This window comes from Cololabis saira, chromosome 21 (assembly GCF_033807715.1).
Source record: "Cololabis saira isolate AMF1-May2022 chromosome 21, fColSai1.1, whole genome shotgun sequence".
NCBI lineage: Eukaryota > Metazoa > Chordata > Actinopteri > Beloniformes > Belonidae > Cololabis > Cololabis saira.
In genome coordinates this window covers 16110872-16137590 of record NC_084607.1, presented here as the reverse complement: position 1 = coordinate 16137590, position 26719 = coordinate 16110872, and the positions used below count along the sequence as shown (strand labels likewise).

The window sequence follows — 26719 nt, the reverse complement described above, 5'->3', positions numbered from 1 at the left end:
CGTCTCAGACATACAGGGTGGAAAGGAGGGGGGGTGACACTTTCTCAGACATAATCTGCACAGAACCAAGGAGCCTTATCGCCAGGCAGAGTTCTGCAGCCACGGAGAAAGACACTAGTTGTCTGCTTATGCACCCCCCCCTCCCTCCCTCAACCTCTTTGGCTGGCGTTAAAAAAAACACTCATTAATTTGGTCTAAATGGAGTGCACACAACCTGCCTCTGCCTCCTCTCCCCAACCACCGTTAACCACCACAAGTTTAACTTCCTGGTATTAAATGGCATGGGGGTGAGTTTTATTGCCGTGGTTAGATTAAAATATTAGGCTAAACATTTCTCAGAAACATGGATGTTCTTCCAAATAGATATTTTTTTTCTTCCCCCTGTTGAGAACAAATCTTGCCTTTCATTGGGCTGATTTCCTTGCATCTTCCCACACGGAACAAAAAATCCCTCTGTTATCTCTCACGGGGCACAAAAGTGGCTTTTATTTATTGGACGCGCAGGCGAATTGAAGTGCAGCTCAGAGAGACTTCTGCTTTTATGAATCCAAGACCCTCGCATTTGCTCTGACATTAATATGAAGGATTTTGAGCAACTGGGCACCGAAAAGGAGCAGATTTACAGGGAGTGGTTATTGTAAGGCTTAAAAGATGAATATAATATTGGCTGCTGATTCAAGGATTTATTGTTAAAGCTGGAGAGCAGGTGACTGTTTCACTCGGGGCTATCATGTTTAAGCTAGCGTTACAAGACTAGCTAGGGCCACTTATTCTAGTCTCAGTGAGAAAGTGTATAGTAACTGTTAAAGCAGCTTTCGGTGGATGCATGATTATGTCCATCAAGGTCAGAAAAATGGAGACGCAGACCAAATCCTCCACTTTCGTGTCCACATTGTTTTCTACAAAAGCTGCTGAACAAATTCTGTCAGTGATAAAATCTTCACACGTGAATATATGCCTGTGTTGTTCTGATGAACGGGTGTGTACTGTATGTCCTCTATAAAACATCATTCTCTGCTTCTCCTGGAGGTTTTTCAAGCAGCTGGATGACATCATCTGCGTCCGACTTCTTGTGACGATGCCAAACCCAGAGAATGCTACCAGTCTGACCCCTCTGTCTCTCTCTTTCTCTGCACCACAGCTGACTGAGATCATGCAGCTGATGAACGCATATTTCAGTGCCATCCATCGCCACCGAGGCAAAGGAGAAAATCCGGACATCACCATAAAAGACAGCACGGGAGTTGGCTTCCATCACCTGGCCACGCCCACACTCCTGGAGCTACCTTCACACCCCGTTTGAGAGGATCTCACACCCCCCGACCCCCTAACTTCCCCCCCCCGCCTATGGGGCCCAGTCCCAATCCTCAGGACCCTCCACCTCCTCCGCTGGGGATGGTGCAGCAGCCAAAACAAAGAAAGGACTGTTTTCACTTCCCATCCATGAAAATAAACCTTCGTCCAGCTTTCCAGCTGAAGGAGCCGGTCGTATAATGGGAGGAGATTAGGGAGGGGATGGGAATGCAAGGGGGGGGTTCAGCTTTTGCAAGTGAGCCCAGAAACCAGTGCTGTACGTAACGAGGTGTCACCTCCACCTGACATGGCGACAACTCCCCCACCCCCAACAATGTGAGATGTCGGTGCAAGCCTTTTTTACATCAGGGAGAGGAAAGCATCAGAAATGACTTACAGCAACGATAAGCTGTGGCACTCCCTCATAAAGCTGTAGCTTAGAGTGAAAACATTACCCTTTCCCCTCCTTCCCTCTCGAGGTGTGCCATATTGGCTTTGCCTTTCCTAGAAGGCAGTCGTCCCTCGTGCACTGCTGGAGTACTGTTGAGAACGTTCAGTCTCTCTCTCTCTCTCACACACACACACACACACACACACACACACACACACACACCCTCCCCTGTCTTTACTGCTCTGTTTCTCAGCCACAAATACACTCGCCCCTCTCTCGAATGCCCTTACGCTGACATGCTCATCAGACAGTCAGTTTTCATAAGGTCCCAGCTGGGCTTGCATTACCTGGAACTGTTGATGCAGCGAGCCATGTGAACTTGGAACTGGAAACAGATGTTGAACTCTGCAGCTAAGTCACTCGGGCTGCCGCAGCCGCACGGCCTCTTAACCGTTGGTATATGTATCGGTCTGATCATAAAAAAAAAAACATTTCCGTGATGACACATTCAGAATCTGGTTTAATTGTGTTCTAAGAGAAATCAAAGGTTTTTGGAGACGATTTCACCACATGCTCTCTTTTTTTTTTTCTTTTTTTCTTCCCCTTTGTTGGAAGAACAAAGCTGCTTGTCTTGGCTTTAGTCCGGGACATGAAACTTGGATAACACTTGACTGTCTATAATTTTGCTTAAGTCAGTTACTATCCTAATGCAGCTCTGTTCTGCAGAATATAACAGGTGCTTCTTTATAATTGTCACACGTTGCGTACATAAACAATATATTATGGAGGAACTTCCACCAAGCACGCCCCCCCCTTGTCAGCGAGGAAGATAATCTAGAAACTGACTTCATATTCACCATGCAGAGCCCCATCTTCTAATCAGGCCATATACACGTTTGTAGCATTTATGCAAACATCTTTTTTTTTAATGTCCTTTTTATGTCTTAATTGCAGACCCAAACTTCTTTAGTTATTATTTAAGCGATCGGAGCCATGTTCTTTTGGTTCTGCTCCTTAAAGCACCTTGCGTGTAACTCCCGTTTAGCTCTTTGTGTTCACTATTTGAGTATTCTTGTGAAGCCAAAGTTTCACCAAGTTATGGGTTTAAGCATGGACCAAAGATTTTGTTTTCTTTTTAAATAAGCTTTTACAACAAATTATCCAAAACGCAGATTCCCCAAAGTTGTATTCAACCATTATTCATCTTCAAACTTAAATACGACATCCTGTTGTACGACTTTTTTTTTGTAGTAATGTAGGAATATGACTTAGACACAAACCTTGCAATAACTAGCCTCAGAACATTTTCTTTCTCACCATGGAAGGCCTTGACAAGTCGTTGCACAGTCACCCCTGTACCCTGCTCAGAAGTAGGTCTTCAGCTTTTTCTACTGCAGCTGCAGGCAGCTCCAAGCTTACATGTATTTAAAAAATATATTAAGTACAAAAACAAAACAAAAAAAAAATGCAGATATCTTTGCTTTGTATTAAGCTTATTTGTATGCTGCATGGTACCTTTTTTATGTAATGTGTATAGTCAATTGCACTATTGTTTTTAAACTAACTTGAAAGTGCAATAAATCCTATAAATACTGTATGTAATTAATAAACAAGCACCATTTTACCATTTTGTGTTTGGCCTCATCCCCGACATGTTTCAGTTGCAGAAATTGTTTTGTGTCCAGATTTGCGAAGTGTTCAGGCTGCATCATGAAACAAATGTTTCTCATGGTTTTCAGTTCTGAGTTAAAGACATTTCTTTCAACAGTTATGACAATGAAACTCCATGATTCTTTCCCTGCTAGTCAGATGTCGTAATATGTCAGTTTACACAGTAGGATGTCTGATTTATGTGATGCTGAAAAGGGGTGCTTAAATAAGATCTGACTTATACTGAATTTCTTTTGAGCCTTTTGGTGGGTCTAACTGTCTAACTTTTAAATTACAGCAGGAGAGATCTCTGCAGCAGGTTAACGCACCGCTGAAGTCTGCTAGTTTCTCCATGTTGTACGGGCTCCTTGACTGAGGAGGGTCATTTAAAAAGAAACAAAGTGTGATAGAAAATGTTTATTCTTCTTAACAGGTCCAACAAGCAAAGCATCAAGGAACAATATTTTCACTTCAACAATACCGAGGATTGCAGGGAATTATCTATTCTTTAAGTATATGTACAAGCAAAGAGAATAGTGTTCAAACTAGTTTAATATCTTTACACTGCATCCATCTATGCAATCAAGGACAAAAGCTGTGGAAATGTAAAGAACCTGCTGTTTAAACTACAATAACACCATTTATGCAAAGTCCAACTGGAACTTAAACTGCCCAAAACTACTACTCTGTATAAAAATAGAGAAAACAAGGCAAAGGGTCGTTTAATATTTCTGAAAAGTAAAATAGGCAACAAAGGGTTCAGTGTCGGAGAATATAGGTGCTGATATTTACAGACAACAGATGAAGTTGCTTTCTGTAAAGATGTAATCTTACCTTCACTTATCTGAACAATCAGGTGAGAGATCCGTATCAGTGTAACAATCTTCAGGATATGATACGGTCGAGGATTAAACACTTTGGTTAGTATGATGAAAACTGGTGTTTATATTCATCCCCCAGTCTCTTGTTTTTAAGACAAAACACCATCATAACATGCGACTACAAGCCCATAAATAATTTTCATTATATCAGCTAGACAGACAAAGGTCTACCGTGAGACATGTTGGAAACATATTGCGGAGAGCCAAGATGGGGTAGACGGAGCATGTATGTTGACTGGGCTGGAGCAGAGATGCAACAGAGTGTGCTCACTGTTCTTGCGTGCCCCAGGAAATGTAGTCCGGCCGAGTTGCTGCGCTGTACTCATCCACCAGCTGCTGGACGACTTCGCGAGAGTTGTCCAGCTCGTCAAAGTTGTCCTTGAAAATGTCCTCCTTGCGGAACTGCTCCAGGAAGGCCTCGCGCTTACGCAGTTTGTCATACTGCTTGCACGTCCGCTCAAACAGCTGTGGGACAGCGAGAGAAGAGGAAGACTGTAACCGTCAGAGGAACAGGGCAAGTTTCGGGTTCTTATGATGAATTCCTTAAAAATCTGTTTTGTTTCGTCACCTCCAAAGAAATGAAACAGAAACTTCACTTCAATTCAAGATCTGAAGCAGTAAATTTTAGGTCTTGTAAGGGGCTTTCACAAACATTTTACAGATTAAATGATGTGATGACATCACATGAGTCCAACTTTGTTTTAAAGCAGCAAAAGGGAGGGAAAGTTTGAGGAAGTGCTTCATTTGGCAATTCAAAACCTATATTTTTCTGGAATTCCCCTGCAACTTTAGCCTTTGGAAAAAAACAAATCCTCCAACAAGTCAGATTAAGGTCTCTCCATAACTAGACACCAGAGGGGAATGAAATGAACAAGCTGGTGGGATTTAACTTTATGATGAAGACTCACATTGGAGATACTTGTGTGGTTGGCCATCATCAGGCCGCTGACTCTGTGAGCAGAGGGCAGGTACGGAGACTTCCTGGACAGAGCCACCTGGATGCTGGCAGGACCCCAGGGAATGAAGTTGGCTAGTTTGCGCTCTCGTATCCTTTGGAGACTTTTATGTACCTTTAGAACAATCAGTCCAAATTAGGGATGGGCGGTATGGACAAAAAAATGTATTACGATAATTTCTGGCATTTATCCCAATAACGATAAAAAAAATACCAATACAAAAAGTGTCATCAACGGGAATCTTTCTTTCTTTCTTTCCTTATTTCTTTCTGGCATTTATCCCAATAACGATAGTCCTTTCTTTCTTTCTTTCTTTCCTTCTGGCATTTATCCCAATAACGATAGTCCTTTCTTTCTTTCCTTCTTTCTTTCTGGCATTTATCCCAATAACGATAGTCCTTTCTTTCTTTCTTTCTTTCCTTCTTTCTTTCTGGCATTTATCCCAATAACGATAGTCCTTTCTTTCTTTCTTTCTTTCTTTCTTTCTTTCTTTCTTTCTTTCTGGCATTTATCCCAATAACGATAGTCCTTTCTTTCTTTCTTTCTTTCCTTCTTTCTTTCTGGCATTTATCCCAATAACGATAGTCCTTTCTTTCTTTCTTTCTTTCCTTCTTTCTTTTTGGCATTTATCCCAATAACGATAGTCGTTTTTCTTTCTTTCTTTCTTTCTTTCTTTCTTTCTTTCTTTCTTTCTTTTATCCCAATAACGATAGTCGTTTCTTTCTTTCTTTCTTTCTTTCTTTCTTTCTTTCTTTCTTTCTTTCTTTCTTTCTTTCTTTCTTTCTTTCTTTCTTTCTTTCTTTCTTTCTTTCTTTCTTTCTTTCTTTCTTTCTTTCTTTCTTTCTTTCTTTCTTTCTTTCTTTCTTTCTTTCTTTCTGGCATTTATCCCAATAACGATAGTCGTTTCTTTCTTTCTTTCTTTCTTTCTCTCTCATTTCCTCAATTTATCGTTTTTACCGTGAGATGGCAAATTCTTACCGTGGGGAATTTTATCGACGGTTTATCGTGAACGGTAAAATATCACCCATCCCTAGTCCAAATATATTTGAAAACACTCACAAGGCATTTGCGACTCCAAAAAGGCAAATAAGTGGACACTCATACCTGTGTGGGGTCAACCTCTCCTTGGATGATGTTGAGGATGGCGATGTAGCAGTGGCTGGGCTGCCTCTCTCGACCCGTGGACACCATCACATTCTTCGGCTGCAGAAGCCGCCTCATCACATCCAGCACTGTGGTTTTCCTCACGCTAGCAACCTGAGACACAGCAAGATGATGCAATTCACTCCCGACATCACGGGGTGATTTAATATCGTATTTCTAAATCAACTTACCGACTGGTCAGTAGTGAGTGGTGTGTATCCTGTCATGAGGAAGTGGAGGCGGGGTGTGGGGATGAGTGAAGCAATCAGGCCTATAAGGTCATTGTTCATGTACCCTGGGTAGCGCAGGGTGGTTGTGCTTGCAGACATGATTGTGGAAACCTGCAGAAGATTTCAAAATAAACTATCAAGTAAAACCACACAATTTAAAACAGATCTATTACTGACAAACCTAATATAAAGTATTTATGAGAACCCTGCAGTTGGTTGAGGCGTCTCATTATTCTTGCTCAATTGTTTGTTACATAAACACAAAAATATGGTGCTTTTTTTACGTTCTTAAATATAAAATATGCAGCACATAGAAGTGAATCAGCCAAAAACTTAGTGGGGGGGTGGGGGGGGGGGGAGACAAATAAATGCAACCAGTTTTGATTCAAAGTTTATTAGTGTGGCTCCCCTCAAATAAACTATCTGGCCATCTGGAAAGTGCAGCCATGTGAAACTTATTTCTAGTAAAGCTGTAATACAGTCTGACGTGCAACTAACTCGCCAAACTAGTTTGGGAATGTCATGCGTCTCACATTGTGTCTGAACAGTTGTCCGTGTTCAACTAACAGCCAGGTGGATTGCAAAGTATAAAACTAAAACCAACGGACTTAAAAGCCAAAAAAAAAAAAAAAAAAAGAAATTGTGAAATTGAAAAACTCACCAGCTGATTGATCTGGGAGAACGAAGGGTTCTGGATGTGCAGCCTGTCCGTGGCGATGCGATTTAGAGCCGTGTTATCCAGCACCACCTGATTCACCGCACACAGTGCAATTATTAGACAAATGACCACAGGAGCAGGTCAATACATTGATGCTCTTTCGAGGAAACGGGGGGAGGGTATCACAGTGATGACGCAGTCAGGGAACCTCTAATGAAGCCACACAGTGTGCTGTTGTTAGACCAGCCAACTATAAAAGCCACATTGTACAGTCACAACAGGGGGACCAATTCTTAGGGAAGATTGTATTAAATCTCGCCTAATTCAATCAACATGAGCCCTTATGTAAGAGGAAGGTGAGATTTAATAAGTTACATTTTTAATAGCCGTAATACACCAAGCTGACAACTGACAGTTGGGAATGTTGGCAGAATCTGTCTCTGTTGTAGTTTGGTACGCCTGACCCAGTTTACATTTCTCTGTTTCAAGCCGATTCCACATGCAAGCCCCTTTCACACAGAGATTCCGCAATATTGGTGTAAAGAAGTCCTGCCAATACGCCGCCTTTGTTGGTTCACACAGAACCATACAACGCCGGCATAACGCCGCTCCCGTCTGTAAATTCACACAGCATGCCGGCGTTCCGCAATCAGAGGCGTGACGACAGCGTCAGTCCGACCGTCATGTCAGCGGCATGCCGGCTGTGACATTCACACAGACCCCGTTTCGTCTCTGTGACGGCTCTGTGACTACCTCCGCTGCCGGCTTATTGGTGGGGCCACTTGGCCCCCCCATTCCGCCTCCGTGACTTTCACACAGAACAGCGAGGCGGCTTAAAGGCGCAACGTTCCCGCCTCGAACTGGCTGTGTGAAAGGGGCTGCAGAAACTCTGTCCATCTCTTTAACTGGCCGTTCAGTCTAAAGAAAGTGACAAACAACTATTTCTCCATGCATAAAGCTCAAATGCTTAACAAACCATGAGTACAAAACAATCCATACATTTTATACGAACACATTAAAAGCATGTCTGCGACACTAAGAAAAAGTGAAACGTTGATTACCTGACTATAAACTAAGACGGCTTTGTTTACACGTTCTCATCTTTTTGTATACGTAACATGCTCTCCTCAGCAGTGCAGAGTTATGTTACGCCCTGCCCAGACACACACTGTCTTCGTTGTCAGCTGGATGCCGCCTTTGTGGTATGTTCAAGGGCTCTATATTCTCCCCAGATGCTAGTGACGTGAGGAAACACAGCAAGGGTCCTTTTGTCGCTTTGTTATTCACATCAGTTTGGTGTATAAAGAGCCCCGAGGCCTCAATGCTGCCACTGCAGTTAGTTTATTAATTAACTGAGACTGTTCCTTTCCTACACAAGCAATGGTGACGCCTGAAAAGCTGATTTTTTACAAAGGACCAGTTAAGAATGAAAGAAGCGTGTATCTTTGAAAATGGACAAGACATGACAAGATGTGCGAGGAAATCTTTAGAACCCGCTGCTATATTGTTGCCTTACATTAAACAACTGAATAACAGGGAAGTCAAATTGCCTGACATCAAATTTTGGAATTTGATGGTGAAGGAACAATGTAATTAAAGTTAATAGTGCAGTCTAGTGGTAGTTTCTATTAAGAACGAGCAATGTGACAATCTTAGTTGGGGATGAGATTTTCTTTAAATAAACAACAGTCCTATCCAAATGTCTGTGCTTCACATGAATGGCACATTAAAAAAAATTTGGTCGTTGGATCACATTTCTACCCCAGAAGTAAAATCAAATGACATTTTTGGCTACATGTGCCAGCACTGGTTTCTGTAAAAGAAAAAACTAAAAAACAAAAAGCACGGTATTTACAGAACTCCTACTGGGCAAAGGCATGGGTGTCTTAATCATTTTTAATGTGTTTTTGATGTCTTAACAAGGTCTGACATTTACTGGCAAGGACTTTGACTGTGAAGATCCTCGCCTTTTAAGTCTGAACACACAAGGCCAATCCAACTGAACAGTGATATCACACCACTTTTCCCTTGGCAGTAAGATTGACTTCTCTTTCTGCTAAACTTTTTTTCTTGTTTTAGTCCAATGGGATTAATCAACACAGACTTAAGAGCTACTGCTCACCACGCAGTCTGCGTTCTGCGTAAGCCTCTTCAGCGTGAGCAGTGAGTTGTACGGCTGAACGACCACGTCACTCATCTCATCCTGGTTTGGGAAAACAGAGTATGTCTGTACCAGTTTCTTTGGGTACCTAAAGAACAGGAAATATGCATTATTTACATGCACCGCAGCACACTAGGTTGAAATGAACAAGTTGCATGCGTTTGTGAACCTGTCGTTGAGTTTCTCCAGCAGGTATGATCCCAACCCCGAGCCGGTTCCGCCAGCGATTGAATGACACAGGACAAATCCCTGTGAAGAGAGAGGGTTACTTATTAGCTGTGCTTTCAAGCTGCAGCATGTGCCACATGCGTATAAAGCTTACAGTGCTCCACCAGTGCAGAAAGCTGAAAGTGTGTGGGTGAATAAATGCCTTGCTTCCTAAACAGTTATATAAATGGTAAGTGCAGCCCCACCTCACACATGGGCTCCCTCACCGCCCCCCTAAACCAGCCCTGTAATACCTGCCTTCAACACTCGCCTGCCTATTATCACCAGACACACTCCACGCCACACCCTGCCAACGTACACATGCCAATGACAGCTCAGCCCACCTTCCTATCCAAGGCACTCGCCTGCACGCACTAAATAATAATGTGGGGTCACACTGGGAAGAAGGAGTTGCAGAAATTGTAGCGCTTTGACAGGAAATGCGTGTGTTATTTTATGGGAGGCTGCAAGCTGAATTAGGTTTACAAAAGAAAAAATAATAATAAAAGAGGCTGAAAAAAAAACGTCGCTGGTCTCAAGATGACAAGCTCTGGCACCATTTTAACAAGTTAATTGCATCAAATCATTCACTTCTACATGCGTGCCACCACAACAGAAGTACAACAATCTGCCTGAAAAACTGAATTAAGCAGGAAAAAAAAAAAACCTTGAGTAAAATTCAGTAATCCATGTCATGATTCGGCAACTAATGGATAACTTGACAAGCCTTCAGGGCTCAAGATGAGCCCCAATTGCAAAATATCACAAAAAATAAATAAAATGAGGCACAAATTAACCAAAAACTAACAAAATTATCAGAGTGATGCAAAACGACTTCAAATGGGTACAAAACGATACCAGAAACTCCACTATAAAGCACAAAATGTTACACAATAACAAAAGAGACTCAAAAATGACCACAAAGAGATAAACAACTTCATCAAAGACAGAAAAGAACCACAAACTGACAAGAAATGATTACAAAAAGATCAAAAAACGACCACTCAACTTTGGGACACACACATGTAGTTATTATACATATTTAGCTTAATAAAATAAGCTACAAATACCCCCCTACCCTACAGGTCAAGTTAGCAGTAAACTGTGTTACTGTTTCTTTCGAGGTTCAATGGCAGCTGCTCCAGGAGCAGTCTGCATGTGATACATGTTAAACTTGCCTCCAGACTGTCGCTGCCATCCGCCTCTCGGTCAATGATGTCAAAGATGTCTTCTTGAATTTTTTTGCCCTGAAGATGAAAAAACAAAATCCCAGAAGTCAAAGTATTAAACTGCTATTATTTAAATGATGTAAAAGACATTATTTCCGGGCATCACCTGTGAATATCCACTGGCCCAGTTGTTCCCTGCACCCCCGCCGTGCTCAGAGAGGTAGATGTTCTCTGGGTTGTACAGGTTTGCGTAAGGCGAGTTGAGGATGGAGTGGATCACACGGGGCTCCAGATCTAGAAGAACTGCTCGAGGGATGTAGTGCTCGTCATCAGCCTGTGGAGTTTGATCAACAACCAGGGATTAGATGGCGATCCTGCACATCCTGGATGTTTCAGCTGAGTTCTTTCAGTTTACATGAGAAGTGCGACACCTGGTGGCAAAAAAGTACTATGCCGGCCGGGAAAAGTGAAGTGGGGAAATGAGGAGATACAAATTATTAGATGAATGAGTGTGTGAGCATTTATTTCTCTCGACTGCTGCATTAATTTTTCACCAACATCTTGTATTGATGAAGAGATTTGGACCGTTGTATAGTATTTTTCTCACTGCAGGTCAAGTCTGGACAAGAGCTGAAAAATTTGGGGAAAATATCTAAAAGCGATCATCTGATAAATCCAAATTTAATCTGGAATCAAACTCAACACAATATACACTAGATTAGATTTATAAAGTGCTGGAGCATTATCACACTGATCCTTATCTAAATGACAAAAACAAATGCAACTCTTTATTTACTGTAAGTGTGTACAAAAACAACCTGTAACTTCGACCATCAGATTAGGAATATGATGACTGTGATCAGGTGAATGTCTACTGTAATGACGAGTGCAACAATTAGTTTCCCTTTGGGGATCAATTAAAAACTATTGAATTTGAATGTCATATTCATTCTTTTTTTCTTTAGCCTAATGTTATAGTAACCTTTTTCCCCAAACATGCTCATACAATTCAACATAACACAGATTTTGATCTGAACCTTTCACATCTTAACTACTGATTATCAGAGTGCATTGGTTGGCCAGCAGCACAAACCAAAAACCAAAGGAATTTTAAAAAGGCCGTGATTCTTTTTTTCCAGCGGGATCAAGGACATGAGGGATGTATGGAGGGAAAGAAAATGGAAGAGTAGGCAGAGAAGGGCAAAACCAAATGGAGCATGATAAAAGGAAAAAAATTAAATGAGAGAAGAATAAGACTCAGATCAAGACAGTGGGGCAAATGATCCAGGGCCTCGTGTTTTTATTCTGTGTATAATCTATAGGGCCATTCCAGACAGCTAAATAAATATAGATTTAAATGTGATTTCATACTATCTAACTTTATTAGTAATTATTTATTAAGTAAAGATAAAATAAAATAAATGCACAAATTGTGGGAGAGTGACAACAGGAACAGTATCTATACAGTGTTAGTCAATCCTCTAAACTACTTAGACTCATGGAACCATTTAAATACAGTAATGCAACTTCATTCACGGCCATACCCTGGGTCACGCACATCTGGGCGCTTTGAAATTTTATAGGTAATAACAGAGTTGGGCAAAGCTTCAATTAGCTAAACTACAGAGGTTAATCATAGGATTAGTATTTGAGAAGGCACAACAGCCATTTCACTCTAAACATAAATCACAACACGACAGAAACAAAACAATTAGATTTATCCATTTATATAACAATGCATTGCGTTTGTTGAAATCTATTTACAAGTACAAGCTGTTTCAAAATATGTGCCAACATTTACAAGTCAGTTTAAACTTCTGTAAGTGGCCGGCCCATGAGTGTTGTTTTAGTGTTTTGTTTTTTTGTCTTCCTCTGGCCAGTATTTGTCTTAGGTTTGTTAAATGGGTTGAAGATGGAAAGATGTGCCCCAAACATGACAACATCATGACTTTGTAGGTGTGCGAAAGGTAGAAGTTAACTGTTGTATACAACCTTCAACGGCACTGCTTTATTTATTTACACCAACATGAACCTGCCGAGGTGTTTAAAATACTGTAACAATCCACGTGAGAAGTCATCTGAACTGGCTTCTAACTGAGTTCTGACCAATGATTTGGCTTTGTTTTGATTAGCTATTCTGTGTTACGGGGATTGACATCTAAAGACAGTGTTTTTATTTACATTGTAAGTGGCCACCATGACAGACACTCATTAGCAGTTAGTGACCAGTGGTGGTGTTCAAGAGTCAAATGTAGAAAACTGTGTGTGCGTGTGTGTGCGCATGTATGCACGCACGCACGCATCACATTTTTATACATTATTTTATGATGCGTTATATCTGATAACTTTTATCTCTGTTTTTCGTGTTGTGAAGCGTTATGATTTGACGCTATCCAAATAAATTGAATTGTTTCATTTCTTGCTCAGCTCCAACAACCCTAACTTTATTTCTGAATGTAACCTGACAGGATGTGGGGAGCCAGAAAGAGCTTGGCAGTTGTTGTACACCATAACGTTGGCTCTTTCTTATCATAACTGTGTATAAACATGAATTTGAATTTTTTTAAGTTTTCCTCAGACATCCATTCATATCAGACATGACACTCAAAGGACTTTCACCTTCCTTTATGCAGAACTTCACACAATCAACGCACTTTAAAATACAGAGGACCGTCGTTATGGAATAATTTACCTACATCACTAAAATCAATATCACTGGCTTTGTTCAAAAAACACTTAAAAAAATCATTTTTTAGTTAAGATCAGAAACACATCTGGAGTTTTTAAATTGTACTTTTTTTCATGCAATTATCCTACATTTTCTTCATTTTTTTCCATCTTTCAGGAATTCCGTAGTGTTTTTCTTTTTCATGTTAAATTGTCTTTTTCTGTCTTATATTATCTATTTCTATATTGTGTTTTTGCATTTGCTGTTGTTATTGTTGTTTATGTTTGTATTATAAAGGGGAGGCATTTTCATAAGCCTTTTTTGGCTTCCACCTCTCCTGCACAATGCTTCATTTGACCTTTGTTTTTTACTGTTATGTTTTATGTGAAAAATAAACTAAATTAAACTAAACATAACACATCAGCTTGTTTTAGACTGCTCCGTGGGTGAAAACTAGTGGCTGTTACCTGATAGAAAAACACATCCTTTCTGTCGGTCCCTTCTGTTGCAAACTCCTCCACGATGCCCTCGGGACTGATGCCGTGCTCGGCACACAGCTGCTTCCAGAACTCGAACCCAACTGCAAACCAGGCGGAAACGACAGGGAGAAAGGTAGTGTAATGGGAAATTTTGGTATAACATACAGTATAAATGCTTTCACAAATCCTATTTCAAGTGAACATTCCTTGTAGAGTTCATGCTCCTTTGACACAGTACGGTTGTCAGGGTGATATGTATGTTTTGTCTTTGTTCTCAACCTGACTGAGACTATAAGGTAGCATGGGCGGAAAACATCGGAAGGGTATTTGTGTGACCCACCCTCCATTCAATTGAATGTAATTTTTCCTCTTTTCATTAAAACTTCAGAAAGACAGCTGAGGTGTCCTGACATTCATTTTTAAACAACAATTTTTGCCACCACAGTAGTTAATATGAATTAATCGATAATAACTTTAGGTTAATCAAACCCCCCACAGAGAAGACTGACAGGTAAAGTCACTACAGATCCATCTCTGTGGAGATGCCATTAGCCGTGTGTCATCACTGCCATTAATATCCCATTATTTTATTTCATTTTAGCACAGCTTTGAGTTTGAGCAGCGAATTGGCGACGTTGAAACGTCTTTCACATACTTTGATTTCCACATTGTCCCAGCTGAAGCGTTATAATCTCCCGCGGCATGTTCAGTCTGCAGATGCTCCGTGTTTAGCGGGCTGTTAGCCGTTAGCCCGCTTCCCGCTTCCTGCTACTCTTCTTCTGCAGTTGCTAAGCGACAGCGCGGCTCCTGCGTGCTGCCACCTATCGGCCTGAAGCACAAAGCGCCGCAAAGCCAAATTAATATTTTTAGAGACAGAAATATACCGCCATTCCCGTTTACGTGACGAGATTTTTCTTTTAACTATGTATTTCTCAACAAGACGTGGTAGTTTTCTAGCCATATAATTCTTTTTATTTTTGTTTTTACCTTTTATTTGTATCCTTATTTTTATTTATTTATCTTTTTATCTGGTGTTTGGTTTTTGGAGTGTTTGGTTTTCCCCCGAGGGAATCTCCCAAAGGGATTAATAAAAATCTGAATCTGAGTTACGTTATTTTACCTTGATGTTCATGGAAATAGAGAATTATCATTAAATAGATAAGACAAAATACAAAATAGTAATAAGACAAAAATAGTTTATCAAATCATTAGCTTTGCTGCCCTCCAGTGGTCACTGTGGAGAAGTGCATATATAAATCCACATGTACATTATATATAAATATGTCTATAGAACATCAAATGAGCAGTTCCCGGTAAATACCATCAAAACAAAAGAGTTTAATCCGTATCATAACTGCTTTATTGTTTTGTTATGGTTGCTGCTATTCATAGTTTTTAAAAGATGAGTGGAAAACATATTCACATATGTTAACATGTTATATCTGTTCAATTATTTTTAAAAATAGACATGAGGAAAAAAATATATAAATAGCAATACAAGTATAAAGTATAACAGAATGTGATTTCTCCTAGGCCTACACTTATATATATGAAATGCAGTTTTGGTCTGAGTTATTGGACAGAGTATTAACTACTGCACATTACTGGCACGTTAACTCAAGAAACAATTGCAATATACCATAAAATCCTATTTTATATTGATATATCAATCTATCATAATTAGAAAATTAAAATAGTGCATACAAACGTTTTATTTGTTAATTTCTTTTTTCATTGGATTTTTATATTTTTTATACATACCGGTATATTTGTATTTTTCCAGTTTGTATTACCATAGTTACAAACATTCACCACCCTAGGACAATAGAAGTGCATTTTTGACAGCTCTTAACAGCTACAAAAGACAGTACATCACCGTGTCCTCTGAAGTCATACAATCTGTGGACAGCAAAGCCGTTTAATCAACGAACAAAAAAAGTGCCCCCTTGCAATCGTAAACCGCGCCCTCTTTCCTACTTTAAATGACTGCAGTAATTTTTTTTCAACACAATTCAGATTGAGACTTTATTAATCCCTTTGGGAGGTTCCCTCGGGGAAATTGACATCTCCATATCACACACACAACACTGTCATTTACAAATCAAACACCCATGTAAAGATAAATTAAAGCTGCACGCAGCGATGAAGGGGCCCTCGCACGTGCAATTTGCACCAAGGACTCAAAAATAAGTCCGATGACACCACCCATGAAAGTAGGAACTATCAAGGGGGCGCTTAGGAGCCATTTTGCCACACCCATTAATGCAAACCATTAAATATCAAATTTTTCGCCAGGCCTGGCTTGCGTGCAAAATTTGGTGACTTTTGGGGCACGTTTAGGGGGGCAAAAAGGCGCTCATTTCGTCGGAAGAAAAAAAAATTAAAAAATAAAGATAAAAAGCTGGAGGAAGTGTCTGGGGTGAAGGAAGTCTGGGCATCTCTGCTGAGGCTGCTGCCCCCGCGACCCGGGAACGGATAAAGCGGCGGACGATGGATAGATGGATAAAAAGATAAAAGCAAAAATAAAAATAGAATGTGTGGTGCCATAAAAAGAATTATAAGGATATAAAAAGTGTTGTGTAATATTGCACAAAGTTAACGCACATTCCGGTTTGTTGTTGGTCAGACTGACTGAGTGACTGACCCCCCCCACACTCCCTCTCTTCTTCAATGTTTGACCATACACTGGAAAATTGAGGAGTTAAACAAATATTTTAATCAAAATAAACAACTTATTCCCAGTGTACGTGAAATGTAGTTTTAGGAAAAGCTGACACTTAAGATTTAGTCATTTTTTCTCGTTGTGAGAATGTTGTTTGGTCTAGAGACAGTTGAATTATGAACAGATACAAAACGGTATACAAATCTTAAACAAAATATCTTAACATGTACAAATTTGAATTTTTTTTACAAATTTTAAACAATATTTGTACAGGTATCAAAAGCTGAATGAAAACGAAATATCTTCACATGTCTAGAGGTTGCGGTAGACAGGGCTTGATGGCCCTGGGAGGGCATGATGGTACCAGGTCCGGGGAGGGCATGATGGTACCCCAGGTCCTGGGAGGACATGATGGTACCCCAGGTCCTGGGAGGGCATGATGGTACCCCAGGTCCGCTTCCGGTTGTGGGTTGGAGGTCATTGGCCGTGAGGGCGTTTGTGTTGGATGGGGGGTGCCAGAGGCCACAGGCTCCTGATTTCCTCCAGAATTGCTGCAAACATGTTGTTTGTGCCCTCCATATATGTGGTCAGCAACCGCTCCTGTCGCTCATCACGTTCACGAAGCTGCTCTCTCCAAAAATCCCTCATCTCACCCATTTGCTCGCATATCAGAGCGACATGGCCTGTATGCCCCTGCCGCCTCCGACGAGGTCTCTGGGCACTTGTCTCTGAAGACAGAATTGGTGTAAAACTTATTACATGTCCTAACGTGGGTATACGTGTAAACATATAGAAGTATTGTTTGTTGCAGCCAGCATATTGCAGAACTTACCAGGTAACTCAGAGTTCCTCTGCAGCGGGGAACTGCTCCTTAAGGTCTCAGCAGCATCGCAGCCATGCTGTGTTGTGCTGCCTGTTGAATCATCATGGCTGCCCATCTCTGTTGCGTCTACCATCGCTGCTGTTGACTCTCCACCCATCTCTGTTGCTGCTTCTGCAGAGGGTTACAAAAATGAAAAATGATTTATATCTTATTCATTTTATGTCAGACATATGGATTTCTGTCGTCTAGTTTTCAGAATAATCACATCATTGGTTCCATATTATGTTCTTTGCAAATATAATCATGACTACTTTCATTAAACTGTGTTTTAGGTACTTTGTTTCTTAAACAGTCACACCGGGTTCATTTTGACCCAGGAAAACAGCTGTGATTGGTTTTAAATCAGTATTCTGATCAAGGGTGCAGATCCGATGTCAGGATTGGGGGGGGGGCCAACGTAATTTTAATTTTTAGCCAATATGCAACTCATACCATGCCATAAATTGGTAAAGGCTTGCCAAAAAATACTGCACAGGGAATAATTTATTGTGCTTACCGTTCTTGTTTATTTGTCCTAAACAGCCAACAGTGTGTGTCACTGCTTACTTAACTGTTATATTCGTAAATCATAATTTTAAGGGTTTTGGGCATGTAGTGTCTACTCATCTCAAATTCTTCTCACCATCTTCCTTTTATCCTATGGGACTACTTTATGAACAATCAATTGATATATGGATGAAATATGGAGCCCTAAACAAGTTGTTTAAACCAGCTGATCATGTTTTACTGTAACACAGTTATGGTGGTAAACAGTTTAAAAAAAAAAAAAAAAAGGACCCATTGCTTTCTTTCTGTACACCTCAAAACGCACTGTGGATGTATTATTTTTTTAGAAATATATTTTTAATAAATATTCTACATATTCAACCTTTAAGTCTGAAAATACATTTGTTCAATTTTGAATAATTTAGGCTATTTTTATTGGGGGGGGGCAATTCATGTTTTTCAGAAATTGGGGGGGGACATGTCCCCCCCGGGATCTGCACCCATGATTCTGATTAAACCTGATCAGTGTGTTATAATATAAACGCATTTTCATTAAAGTCAGACAATAATGCCCAAAAAAGTACTGTAAATGTCATGCTGAGTGTCAGGCTGTGTTTAATCGTTTTATTGTTTTGGAATTTTAGTGTAACATTTTATTTGCATGCATGTTTTGTTGCTTTGTCTAGTTATTATTGTTTGAAATGTAACTTCTTCTGTTTTTGAGTTGGCATGCAATCACCTTTTGTTTGAGTTGATTAGACACAGCTGAACACAATCAACTGAATCCTGACAGACAGCTGCAGTGGCCAATAAACCACTGCAGGCTGGCCCCCCTAGACCAATGGGGAACGAGGGGAGGGTTTCCTTCCCCTTATATATTCAAGGCAGACATTCAAGCTGGGAGATTGAACGGACGGACAGAGGCCCATGAGGGACGAGAGTTGATGAACAAGAGTGGATGGACTGACGTACAGAGGCCCATGGGGGCCCAGGTGGTTGGGGAGCCCCCGGACCGGGGATCCCTGTTGGCGTGGGCCAACAGGGAGGGGGCACTGAGAGGGCACTGGAGGACAGTGAGCCCAGAAAGACTGAGACTGTTCATCTTTAACCTTTTAACCTTTTATGGATTGGCCATTTTTAGAACAGTTCTATTTTTAGTGACTCCCCCACCCCTGATTTTATAACCGTCTTGGAGCAATAAATGTCTGTTGCTGCACCCCTGCTTTTTGTTGTGGGTTACTAAGCGCTGCTCACCCTCGAAAGTATTTAATTGGGGACTTGAACCACCCCTGTGACATTTGGCGTTGTTGGCAGGATTCGAGTTCGTGAGCAGTGCTGGGTACCCACAAAGTTTTAAAATGATAATTTATCCTGGTGCCCGTTTTTTGTTGGGCCTTAAAGAAGGCCCTCTGCCCCAAGCCCTGAGGATGTTTTGACCGTCGTAACAGTGATGCGACCTTTGCCCATATGCAGCAAGAGAGACCACCGGAGGCTACTGGTGGGGCTGATGGATGCTGCTGAGAGCTAGCTGCAGCACGAGACCACCGGAGGCTACTGGTGGGGCTTTTGGATGCTGCTGAGAGCTGGCTGTGGCACGAGACCACCAGAGGCTACTGGTGGGGCTGATGGATGCTACTGAGAGCTGGCTGCGGCACGAGACCACCGGAGGCTACTGGTGGGGCTGCTGGACGCTGCGGAGAGCTGGCTGCAGCACGAGACCACCGGAGGCTACTGGTGGGGCTGATGGATGCTACTGAGAGCTGGCTGCGGCACGAGACCACCGGAGGCTACTGGTGGGGCTGCTGGACGCTGCGGAGAGCTGGCTGCAGCACGAGACCACCGGAGGCTACTGGTGGGGCTGATGGATGCTACTGAGAGCTGGCTGCGGCACGAGACCACCGGAGGCTACTGGTGGGGCTGCTGGACGCTGCGGAGAACTGGCTGCAGCTGCTGGGATAAGGAACCGCTGGAGGCTGCTGTTGGTGGACATGGGGATTGTTGACAGGGACTGCCAACGGTAAACTGTGGGGGGATGTCATGCTGAGTGTCAGGCTGTGTTTAATCGTTTTATTGTTTTGGAATTTTAGTGTAACATTTTATTTGCATGCATGTTTTGTTGCTTTGTCTAGTTATTATTGTTTGAAATGTAACTTCTTCTGTTTTTGAGTTGGCATGCAATCACCTTTTTGTTTGAGTTGATTAGACACAGCTGAACACAATCAACTGAATCCTGACAGACAGCTGCAGTGGCCAATAAACCACTGCAGGCTGGCCCCCCTAGACCAATGGGGAACGAGGGGAGGGTTTCCTTCCCCTTATATATTCAAGGCAGACATTCAAGCTGGGAGATTGAACGGACGGACAGAGGCCCATGAGGGACGAGAGTTGATGAACAAGAGTGGATGGACTGACGTATGGGGGCCCAGGTGGTTGGGGAGCCCCCGGACCGGGGATCCCTGTTGGCGTGGGCCAACAGGGAGGGGGCACTGAGAGGGCACTGGAGGACAGTGAGCCCAGAAAGACTGAGACTGTTCATCTTTAACCTTTTAACCTTTTATGGATTGGCCATTTTTAGAACAGTTCTATTTTTAGTGACTCCCCCACCCCTGATTTTATAACCGTCTTGGAGCAATAAATGTCTGTTGCTGCACCCCTGCTTTTTGTTGTGGGTTACTAAGCGCTGCTCACCCTCGAAAGTATTTAATTGGGGACTTGAACCACCCCTGTGACATAAATAGTTATTCATATTCGTTCAGAGCATGCAAGCCCATATGGTGTGTGCCCTAACCACTCGCCCATCGGGGTAGGCAAAACATTCTTTGAACAAAGGCAACAAGTTTTATGCTGCGTTCGATTTACCTCGGAAGGCGGAACTTGGAACTGGGAATGACGTCACAGCCGAGTTATCAGCGTTCCAGTTACAAAGTAGGTAAACAAGTTTGTAGTTCGCATATACCACATGAAAAATGTAAATTACACTATAGCAGCATATATATGCCGAACAATACTTGTATACGACTGATTTAGTGTGACCAAAACTAGAATGAAGTGCTACGAATTTTTACAGAGCTCTCTTCTACTGTTTACAACCGGGGCAGCCATCTTGGAATGGTAACTCGGGGGTGGTGAAGACCAGCCCCCGGGTCTGGCAGTCAGAAGGCGCGCCGATTTTTTCCAGTGGCCAACCGCGGTACTGCAACCAAAAATCCCATGCGGCCCAGAAAGCTTTTTTCCCATAGACCGCAATAGTAAAAGAGAAGCCTCTAAAACGGTTCACAGGACACCTCCAGCTGTAATCCCCGGCAATTACTAATCTTTGTATTCTATATTTTTAAGTCATGGACTTTATATCCGTCAAAAATGTTTTATAACGGCCAGAAAAGTAAAAGAAAAGTCTCTTTCTGGGCGTGACGTCACGGCTGACGTCACAGCCGTGTCCGTGCATTCCACGGATGTTTTATATTAATATATATTATATAATTATATTATATTAATACATTAATAATATATGTAATGCTATACATGTAATAATATACATTAATTAATATATTATATTAATACATATTATATTAATATTCGCGTCATTGCCCCGGGGCATGATGGGAGGCCCCAGAGCATCATGGGAGGTGACTCAACTGCGCATGCTCTATGGGCCGCTGTATGCGGAAGTAAACCCGGAAGTCAGAGATTTTTTCGGCGGATGCGCTGGCTGAGCAGAATGCATTGAAATCTATATAATACATCCATGATTGAAATGAATGGGCGGCCATTTTTGACGTCCGATCCAGTTTCTATAATACATCCATGGTGAAGACTCTCCCACTTTCCCAGTGGGAAATCCCACTTCGAGGGGCGTTCCAGTTGAAAATTCCAACTGGGAACTGGGAAATCCCCACTTCCGAGGACAAATGGAACGCGGCATGAGCAACTAAGTTATCAACTCACCTTGGTCGGCTGCCGCTTGGGACAAAGGTCGACTCCCTAGCAGGTCATCCAAAATATCGTAGTATGGACAACTGACCGGATCATGTGCACTGCTGGAGTTGTTTTGTTTGGCACCAATGTACGCCAGCCGTATATGTTTCCACTTGATTTTGATCTGCTCCGGTGTCCTGATGAAGCCTGCATCTGCCATCTCTTTCTTGATCTTTTTAAAAAGGTTCGCGTTTTTTGTTTTGCGCCCATCCATAAATTTAAAAATGTTTAGCTTCTGTATTTGATGGAGCATGAACCGGGTCTCCTTGTCCGTCCAAAGGCGAGTAGATCTTGCTGAAGCCATGTTTGTGTTTAAACAACTACTGAACACGCCGCGCCGTCTCCTTTTCAACTACTGAACACGCGCCGTCTCCTTTCACTTCCGGGGGAGTGCCCCAGAGGAAATTCTCTTTTTTTTTTTTTTTTTGAACATACAATAACACAGTATCATAACATTTTCTCGTAAGGACATTAATACATTTTAAACATGAAGTGAAATGTGGTCATCAAGCATAAGCCATGTACAATATATATATATATATATATATATATATATATATATATATATATATATATATATATATATATATATATATAAGATAAGAAATCCTTTAATAGTCCCACAGAGGGGAAATTTCCAGATTACAGCAGCAAAGGGGATAGTGCAAAACACAAGAGGCATCAATATCACACAGTAATAATAATAATAATAATAATAATAATAAAAAAACACCATAGACAGTATATACAATAATAATAAGAAGAAGAAGAAGGAGAATAAAGATAGTAATAAAAAAATACAAGTATATAACAAGAATAATATACTTGTATTTTTTTATTACTATCTTTATTCTCCTTCTTATTATTATTATTATTATTGTATATACTGTCTATAGTGTTTTTATTATTATTATTATTATTATTATTATAAAAACAATAATAATAATATATATAAAATATATAAATATATATATATATATATATGTAGAAATGAAACAAAACAAACAAAAAGGGGTTGTTATTTTAAAATACAAGTAAAAACATTTGCATATATTTTCAAAATCAGGCAAAACAAAAACCATAACAAAATAGGAGCAAGGTCTGAGGCATGAATCACAAAAGCAAAAAACAAGATATGTCGTCACAAATCTTTTTAGCCATTTTGCTGGAATCCATTTTTTTGAGGGACAAAAAGAACAATTTAAAATCATTTAAAAACCAATCAAAGGAGGGTTTACCATTTCTCCACTTACAGCATTGAATATGATATTTACCCATGAGAATAATTATATTAATCATATCAGATATAACAGCCCTCAAATTGTCTACATATAAAAAAATATGAGAAATATCAAAAACATCTATTCTAAGTAATAACCAACTTCTCAATTCTTTCCAGAAGTTTCTGGACACAGGACATAAGAAAAACATATGATCTAAAGTTTCATCTGCTGCATTACAGAAAGTACACAGGTCAACTTCAAACTTAAATCTTTTTTAATTCTCGAGCATGTGCAGACAGCAATATTGTGATATTTACACGGTCTTCTTCTATTGTGAATATTTGTGATGATGAGGATATGTATAAGCAACGGCGTGTTTTATATACACAAGCAAATGTGCTGAAACATAAAATGTCCTGGTGTTCTGATGAAGTTAAAATGAATCTCTTCAGAGCATACTGTACCCCACTCTACACTGCCCCTTGTGGGTTAAATTCAAAAAGGCAAGCATCCGCAAACTGCAGGTTGCCTATAATGATTGCCTACGTATTTTGATGGGAAAACCCAGGTGGTGTAATGCAAGTGAGTTATTCTGTCAAATGCGTATAAACACTTTTCATGCTCTGTTGAGAAAACTGATGTATGGATTCATTTGTCGACTGAATGACACACAAAACTCTGTTTTAATGCTGTTGACCAATCCTGGACTGAGTGCTGTGAGATATCAATCAGCAATGTGGAAACACTGGCATGACTGTCTTTTTTAAATTTGTATGTGTGTTTGTCTTTTTTTTTTTAAATGGACCCTGAGTCTATTAATGAAGTATATCTATCTATCTATCAGGGAGGCCAGACTGAGATGGTTCGGACACGTCCAGAGGAGAGATAGTGAATATATTGGTAGAAGGATGCTGAATTTTGAACTGCCATGCAGGAGGCCCAGAGGAAGACCAAAGAGGAGTGTAGTGATGTAGTGATGTAGTGATGTAGTGATGTAGTGAAAGAGGACGTGAAGGTAGTTGGGGTGAGAGAAGCAGAAGAAAGGCTCAGATGGAGGCAACCGCATCGCTCTGGCGACCCCTGAAGGGAAAAGCTGAAAGGAGAAGAAGAAGACATACAATGAAAAATTAAGAACAAAGGCAATATACAAATACAGAGATTCCAGCACCAAATTGAAAAGAAATAAACAAAAGAATATATATAAAGGACAAGACAGTTGAATGTAAATTAAAAAAGATAAATAAAAATAAAAACAGCATAATGTGCGAGAGTAGGTTTCATGTAAACAAATTCAGCGATTTGCAAAATCTTTTGTGCTTTTGTGTTTTTTTTTCGTCCTCATGTATTGTTCAAGTTCTTTTTTAAGGAGTTCAGGCTTTCTGTGGATGAATTTGGATGAGTGGATGAATTTGCACTTATGTATGTGAAACTTTGCTAAAAATAAAGACAGATTTATAAAAAAGAAAGCGTCCCTATCTTTGTGATTAAAATTATGAAAACCAAAAAATAACATTCTTAAAATAAAGATGAAAATCAGAAAAGACAGAATCAGCAATATACTTGTGGAAGTCCCTCCAGAATTTATAAGTGAATTCACATGACCAGAATAAGTGAGAATATGTTTCAGGATGCCCTTGGCAAAAAGAACAATTAACATTACACCATTCTTAAATTTAAAAAAAATATTGTTTTGCAGGGTATTATTTGTGTATCAATTTAAAAGAGATCTCTTTGACTTTATTTGTTAGAAAGAAAAAGAAGAAGAAGATTCCCAGTCATGGATCTATAATATTGTATAATCTATAATATTGTACTCTAGTGTGTTAGAGTCAGTAGTCATAGTTGCAGCTATAGAACAAGACTATAATAGTTAGTCTCAAATATAGCTTCGCGGTAGATATGCTGCTATAGGCTTATGCTGCAGGGGGCACCGACATGACCCGCTGGGCGGTGCCTCTCACCCTTCTTCTCCTCTCCTTTTCCCTGCCTCTCTTCTCCATTACCATTTTTATCTATTATAAATATCTCATAGCTATCATTTTTGTCCATCGTACCTGTAGTTTCTTGTGCCGGCCCCCCTTTTTTTTCTCTTTTGTGCATGTTTGCAGGCTGGAGCCTCGGGAGCTGCGTTCTGGCCTGTGTTCCCGGCCCCCCTCCCCCCATCCCCGGTCATCCCGTTGCTGCTTCCACCTGCCTACATGGATGTCTGCTGTTGCTGCTTCCGCCTGCCTGCGGAATTGAATTGAATATTGTTCCCAGTGTACTTTTTTTTTCTCAACTTTATTGAAGCAAAAGACATAAGTATACACAGAATTGAGAGCAACATCAGACATATGTGTTTACAACATAAACTACACAATTATACAGTCACAAATACGCCAGGGGAATTAGTCATTGACAAAGAAAAAAAAATTAAACAAATATCTTATATAGCTTACAAAGGTCATAAGTTTTAACAGCTTTTTTATTTACAGAATCAGATATGGAGAATATGTATTGTTTGATATATGCGGACAGCTCCGGAAAATTCGGCTTTTTATTTAAAAATTTGGATCCGTGGATATAGAATTTAGTTAAAATAACGAGCAAATTGATCAAATAAAATTTACAGTTGAGATTCCTGTCAAATTCAATATATCCAAACAATACATTTTTCCAGCACAAATTAAATTGGGGGTAGATGTGATCTACAATAAAGCAGGACAATTTACTCCACAGTTTTTTTGTGTACAGGCAAGACCAAAATAAATGAATCAGTGTTTCATTGGGAAAACCACAAAAAGTACAACTCACATCAATGTCTTTCTTAAGTCTCTTTTTTAGTTAGGAAAAACTTCTGTGGTAATAGCCAGACTTTTTCCCAATTAATGTTTCCAACAAAAGAAGACCAGTAAGATAGTGAAGGTGTACTGATGATGTCTTGTTGAAAATGCTTACGAATAATATTGTTTTTGTTCTTAGTGTTCCAAGAAAAACACATTTTTCCAACAGTAGTTTCAATTACATTCAGTAATACAGGGCAATTGTTATTTAGTTTGAGATCTTTAAAAAGTGAAATAACCCCCGAGGGGACAGCATCAAAAACAACAGAGAAGTCCTTGGGTGTAACAGGGATTCCATAATGTTGAATGAATTCAACATAATTATAGAGATGCCCATGTTGATTAAACAATTGACTCAAAAGCAAAATATTATTATCTAACCACTGTTTGAGAAAAATAGACTTGTTTTTATATAGAATATATCTATTGTTCCAGATAAAAAATGTGTGAGGCGAGAAATTATGCTTGTAGATTAGACACCAAGCCAGTAACATTTGCTTATGAAATGAAGAGAGTTTTAGAGGAATTTTGTCCACATTGTAAGTGCAGAGCAATAGAAAGTTAAGACCACCAATTGCAAAGAAGATATAATGAGGAATGAAATTCCACAGGGAGGTTGGACATTTGAGGTAGCGTCTAATCCAATTAATTTTAAAGGTGTGGTTTAGTGTGGTGAAATCAAAAAAATTAACACCACCTTTACTGTACTCATTTATTAAAACAGATTTTTTGATCTATAATATTGTTCCCAGTGTACGTGAGCGCAGACTGACGCAGCGTGA

The 26719-nt window shown here is 40.3% G+C and overlaps 3 protein-coding genes across 3 annotated transcripts in view; 1 reads left to right on the top strand and 2 right to left on the bottom strand.

Annotated features, from left to right (window-relative positions):
- plekhh3 (pleckstrin homology, MyTH4 and FERM domain containing H3) overlaps nucleotides 1-1620 on the top strand; it is a 33369-nt gene extending 31749 nt beyond the window's left edge. The window contains exon 13 of the mRNA XM_061711746.1: nucleotides 1142-1620. Within this exon, the coding sequence (XP_061567730.1) occupies nucleotides 1142-1303 (162 nt within the window). The 3' untranslated portion in view covers nucleotides 1304-1620. The remainder of the gene's footprint in view (nucleotides 1-1141) is intronic.
- Nucleotides 1621-3736: 2116 nt separating this feature from the next.
- On the bottom strand, nucleotides 3737-14697 carry tubg1 (tubulin, gamma 1). Its single transcript, XM_061712015.1, has 11 exons — nucleotides 14542-14697; nucleotides 13875-13987; nucleotides 10906-11073; nucleotides 10749-10817; nucleotides 9533-9612; nucleotides 9325-9451; nucleotides 7206-7292; nucleotides 6506-6655; nucleotides 6276-6428; nucleotides 5124-5285; nucleotides 3737-4680 (listed from the first exon to the last, which is right to left on the bottom strand). The coding sequence occupies exons 1-11, from the start codon at nucleotides 14588-14590 to the stop codon at nucleotides 4483-4485; spliced, it is 1356 nt and encodes a 451-aa protein (XP_061567999.1). The 5' UTR covers nucleotides 14591-14697; the 3' UTR covers nucleotides 3737-4482.
- Nucleotides 14698-16917: 2220 nt separating this feature from the next.
- LOC133422102 (myb/SANT-like DNA-binding domain-containing protein 7) lies at nucleotides 16918-22280 on the bottom strand. Its single transcript, XM_061712005.1, has 3 exons — nucleotides 21863-22280; nucleotides 17381-17542; nucleotides 16918-17276 (listed from the first exon to the last, which is right to left on the bottom strand). The coding sequence occupies exons 1-3, from the start codon at nucleotides 22194-22196 to the stop codon at nucleotides 17026-17028; spliced, it is 747 nt and encodes a 248-aa protein (XP_061567989.1). The 5' UTR covers nucleotides 22197-22280; the 3' UTR covers nucleotides 16918-17025.
- Between the last annotated feature and the right edge of the window lie 4439 nt (nucleotides 22281-26719).

Bases quoted from the DNA above. Each gene is read 5' to 3' on its own strand.
- tubg1 (XM_061712015.1), bottom strand. From the start codon at position 14,590: ATGCCGCGGGAGATTATAACGCTTCAGCTGGGACAATGTGGAAATCAA. The intron at 6,656-7,205 runs GTGAGTTTTTCA...AATCTTCTGCAG, and splicing joins TCTCCCAGATCAATCAGCTG to GTTTCCACAATCATGTCTGC. The intron at 5,286-6,275 runs GTATGAGTGTCC...ATTGTTCTAAAG, and splicing joins GAGAGGTTGACCCCACACAG to GTACATAAAAGTCTCCAAAG.
- LOC133422102 (XM_061712005.1), bottom strand. From the start codon at position 22,196: ATGGCTTCAGCAAGATCTACTCGCCTTTGGACGGACAAGGAGACCCGG. The intron at 17,543-21,862 runs GTGAGTTGATAA...AACCCTCTGCAG, and splicing joins CCAAGCGGCAGCCGACCAAG to AAGCAGCAACAGAGATGGGT. The intron at 17,277-17,380 runs GTAAGTTCTGCA...TTCTGTCTTCAG, and splicing joins GAGGAACTCTGAGTTACCTG to AGACAAGTGCCCAGAGACCT.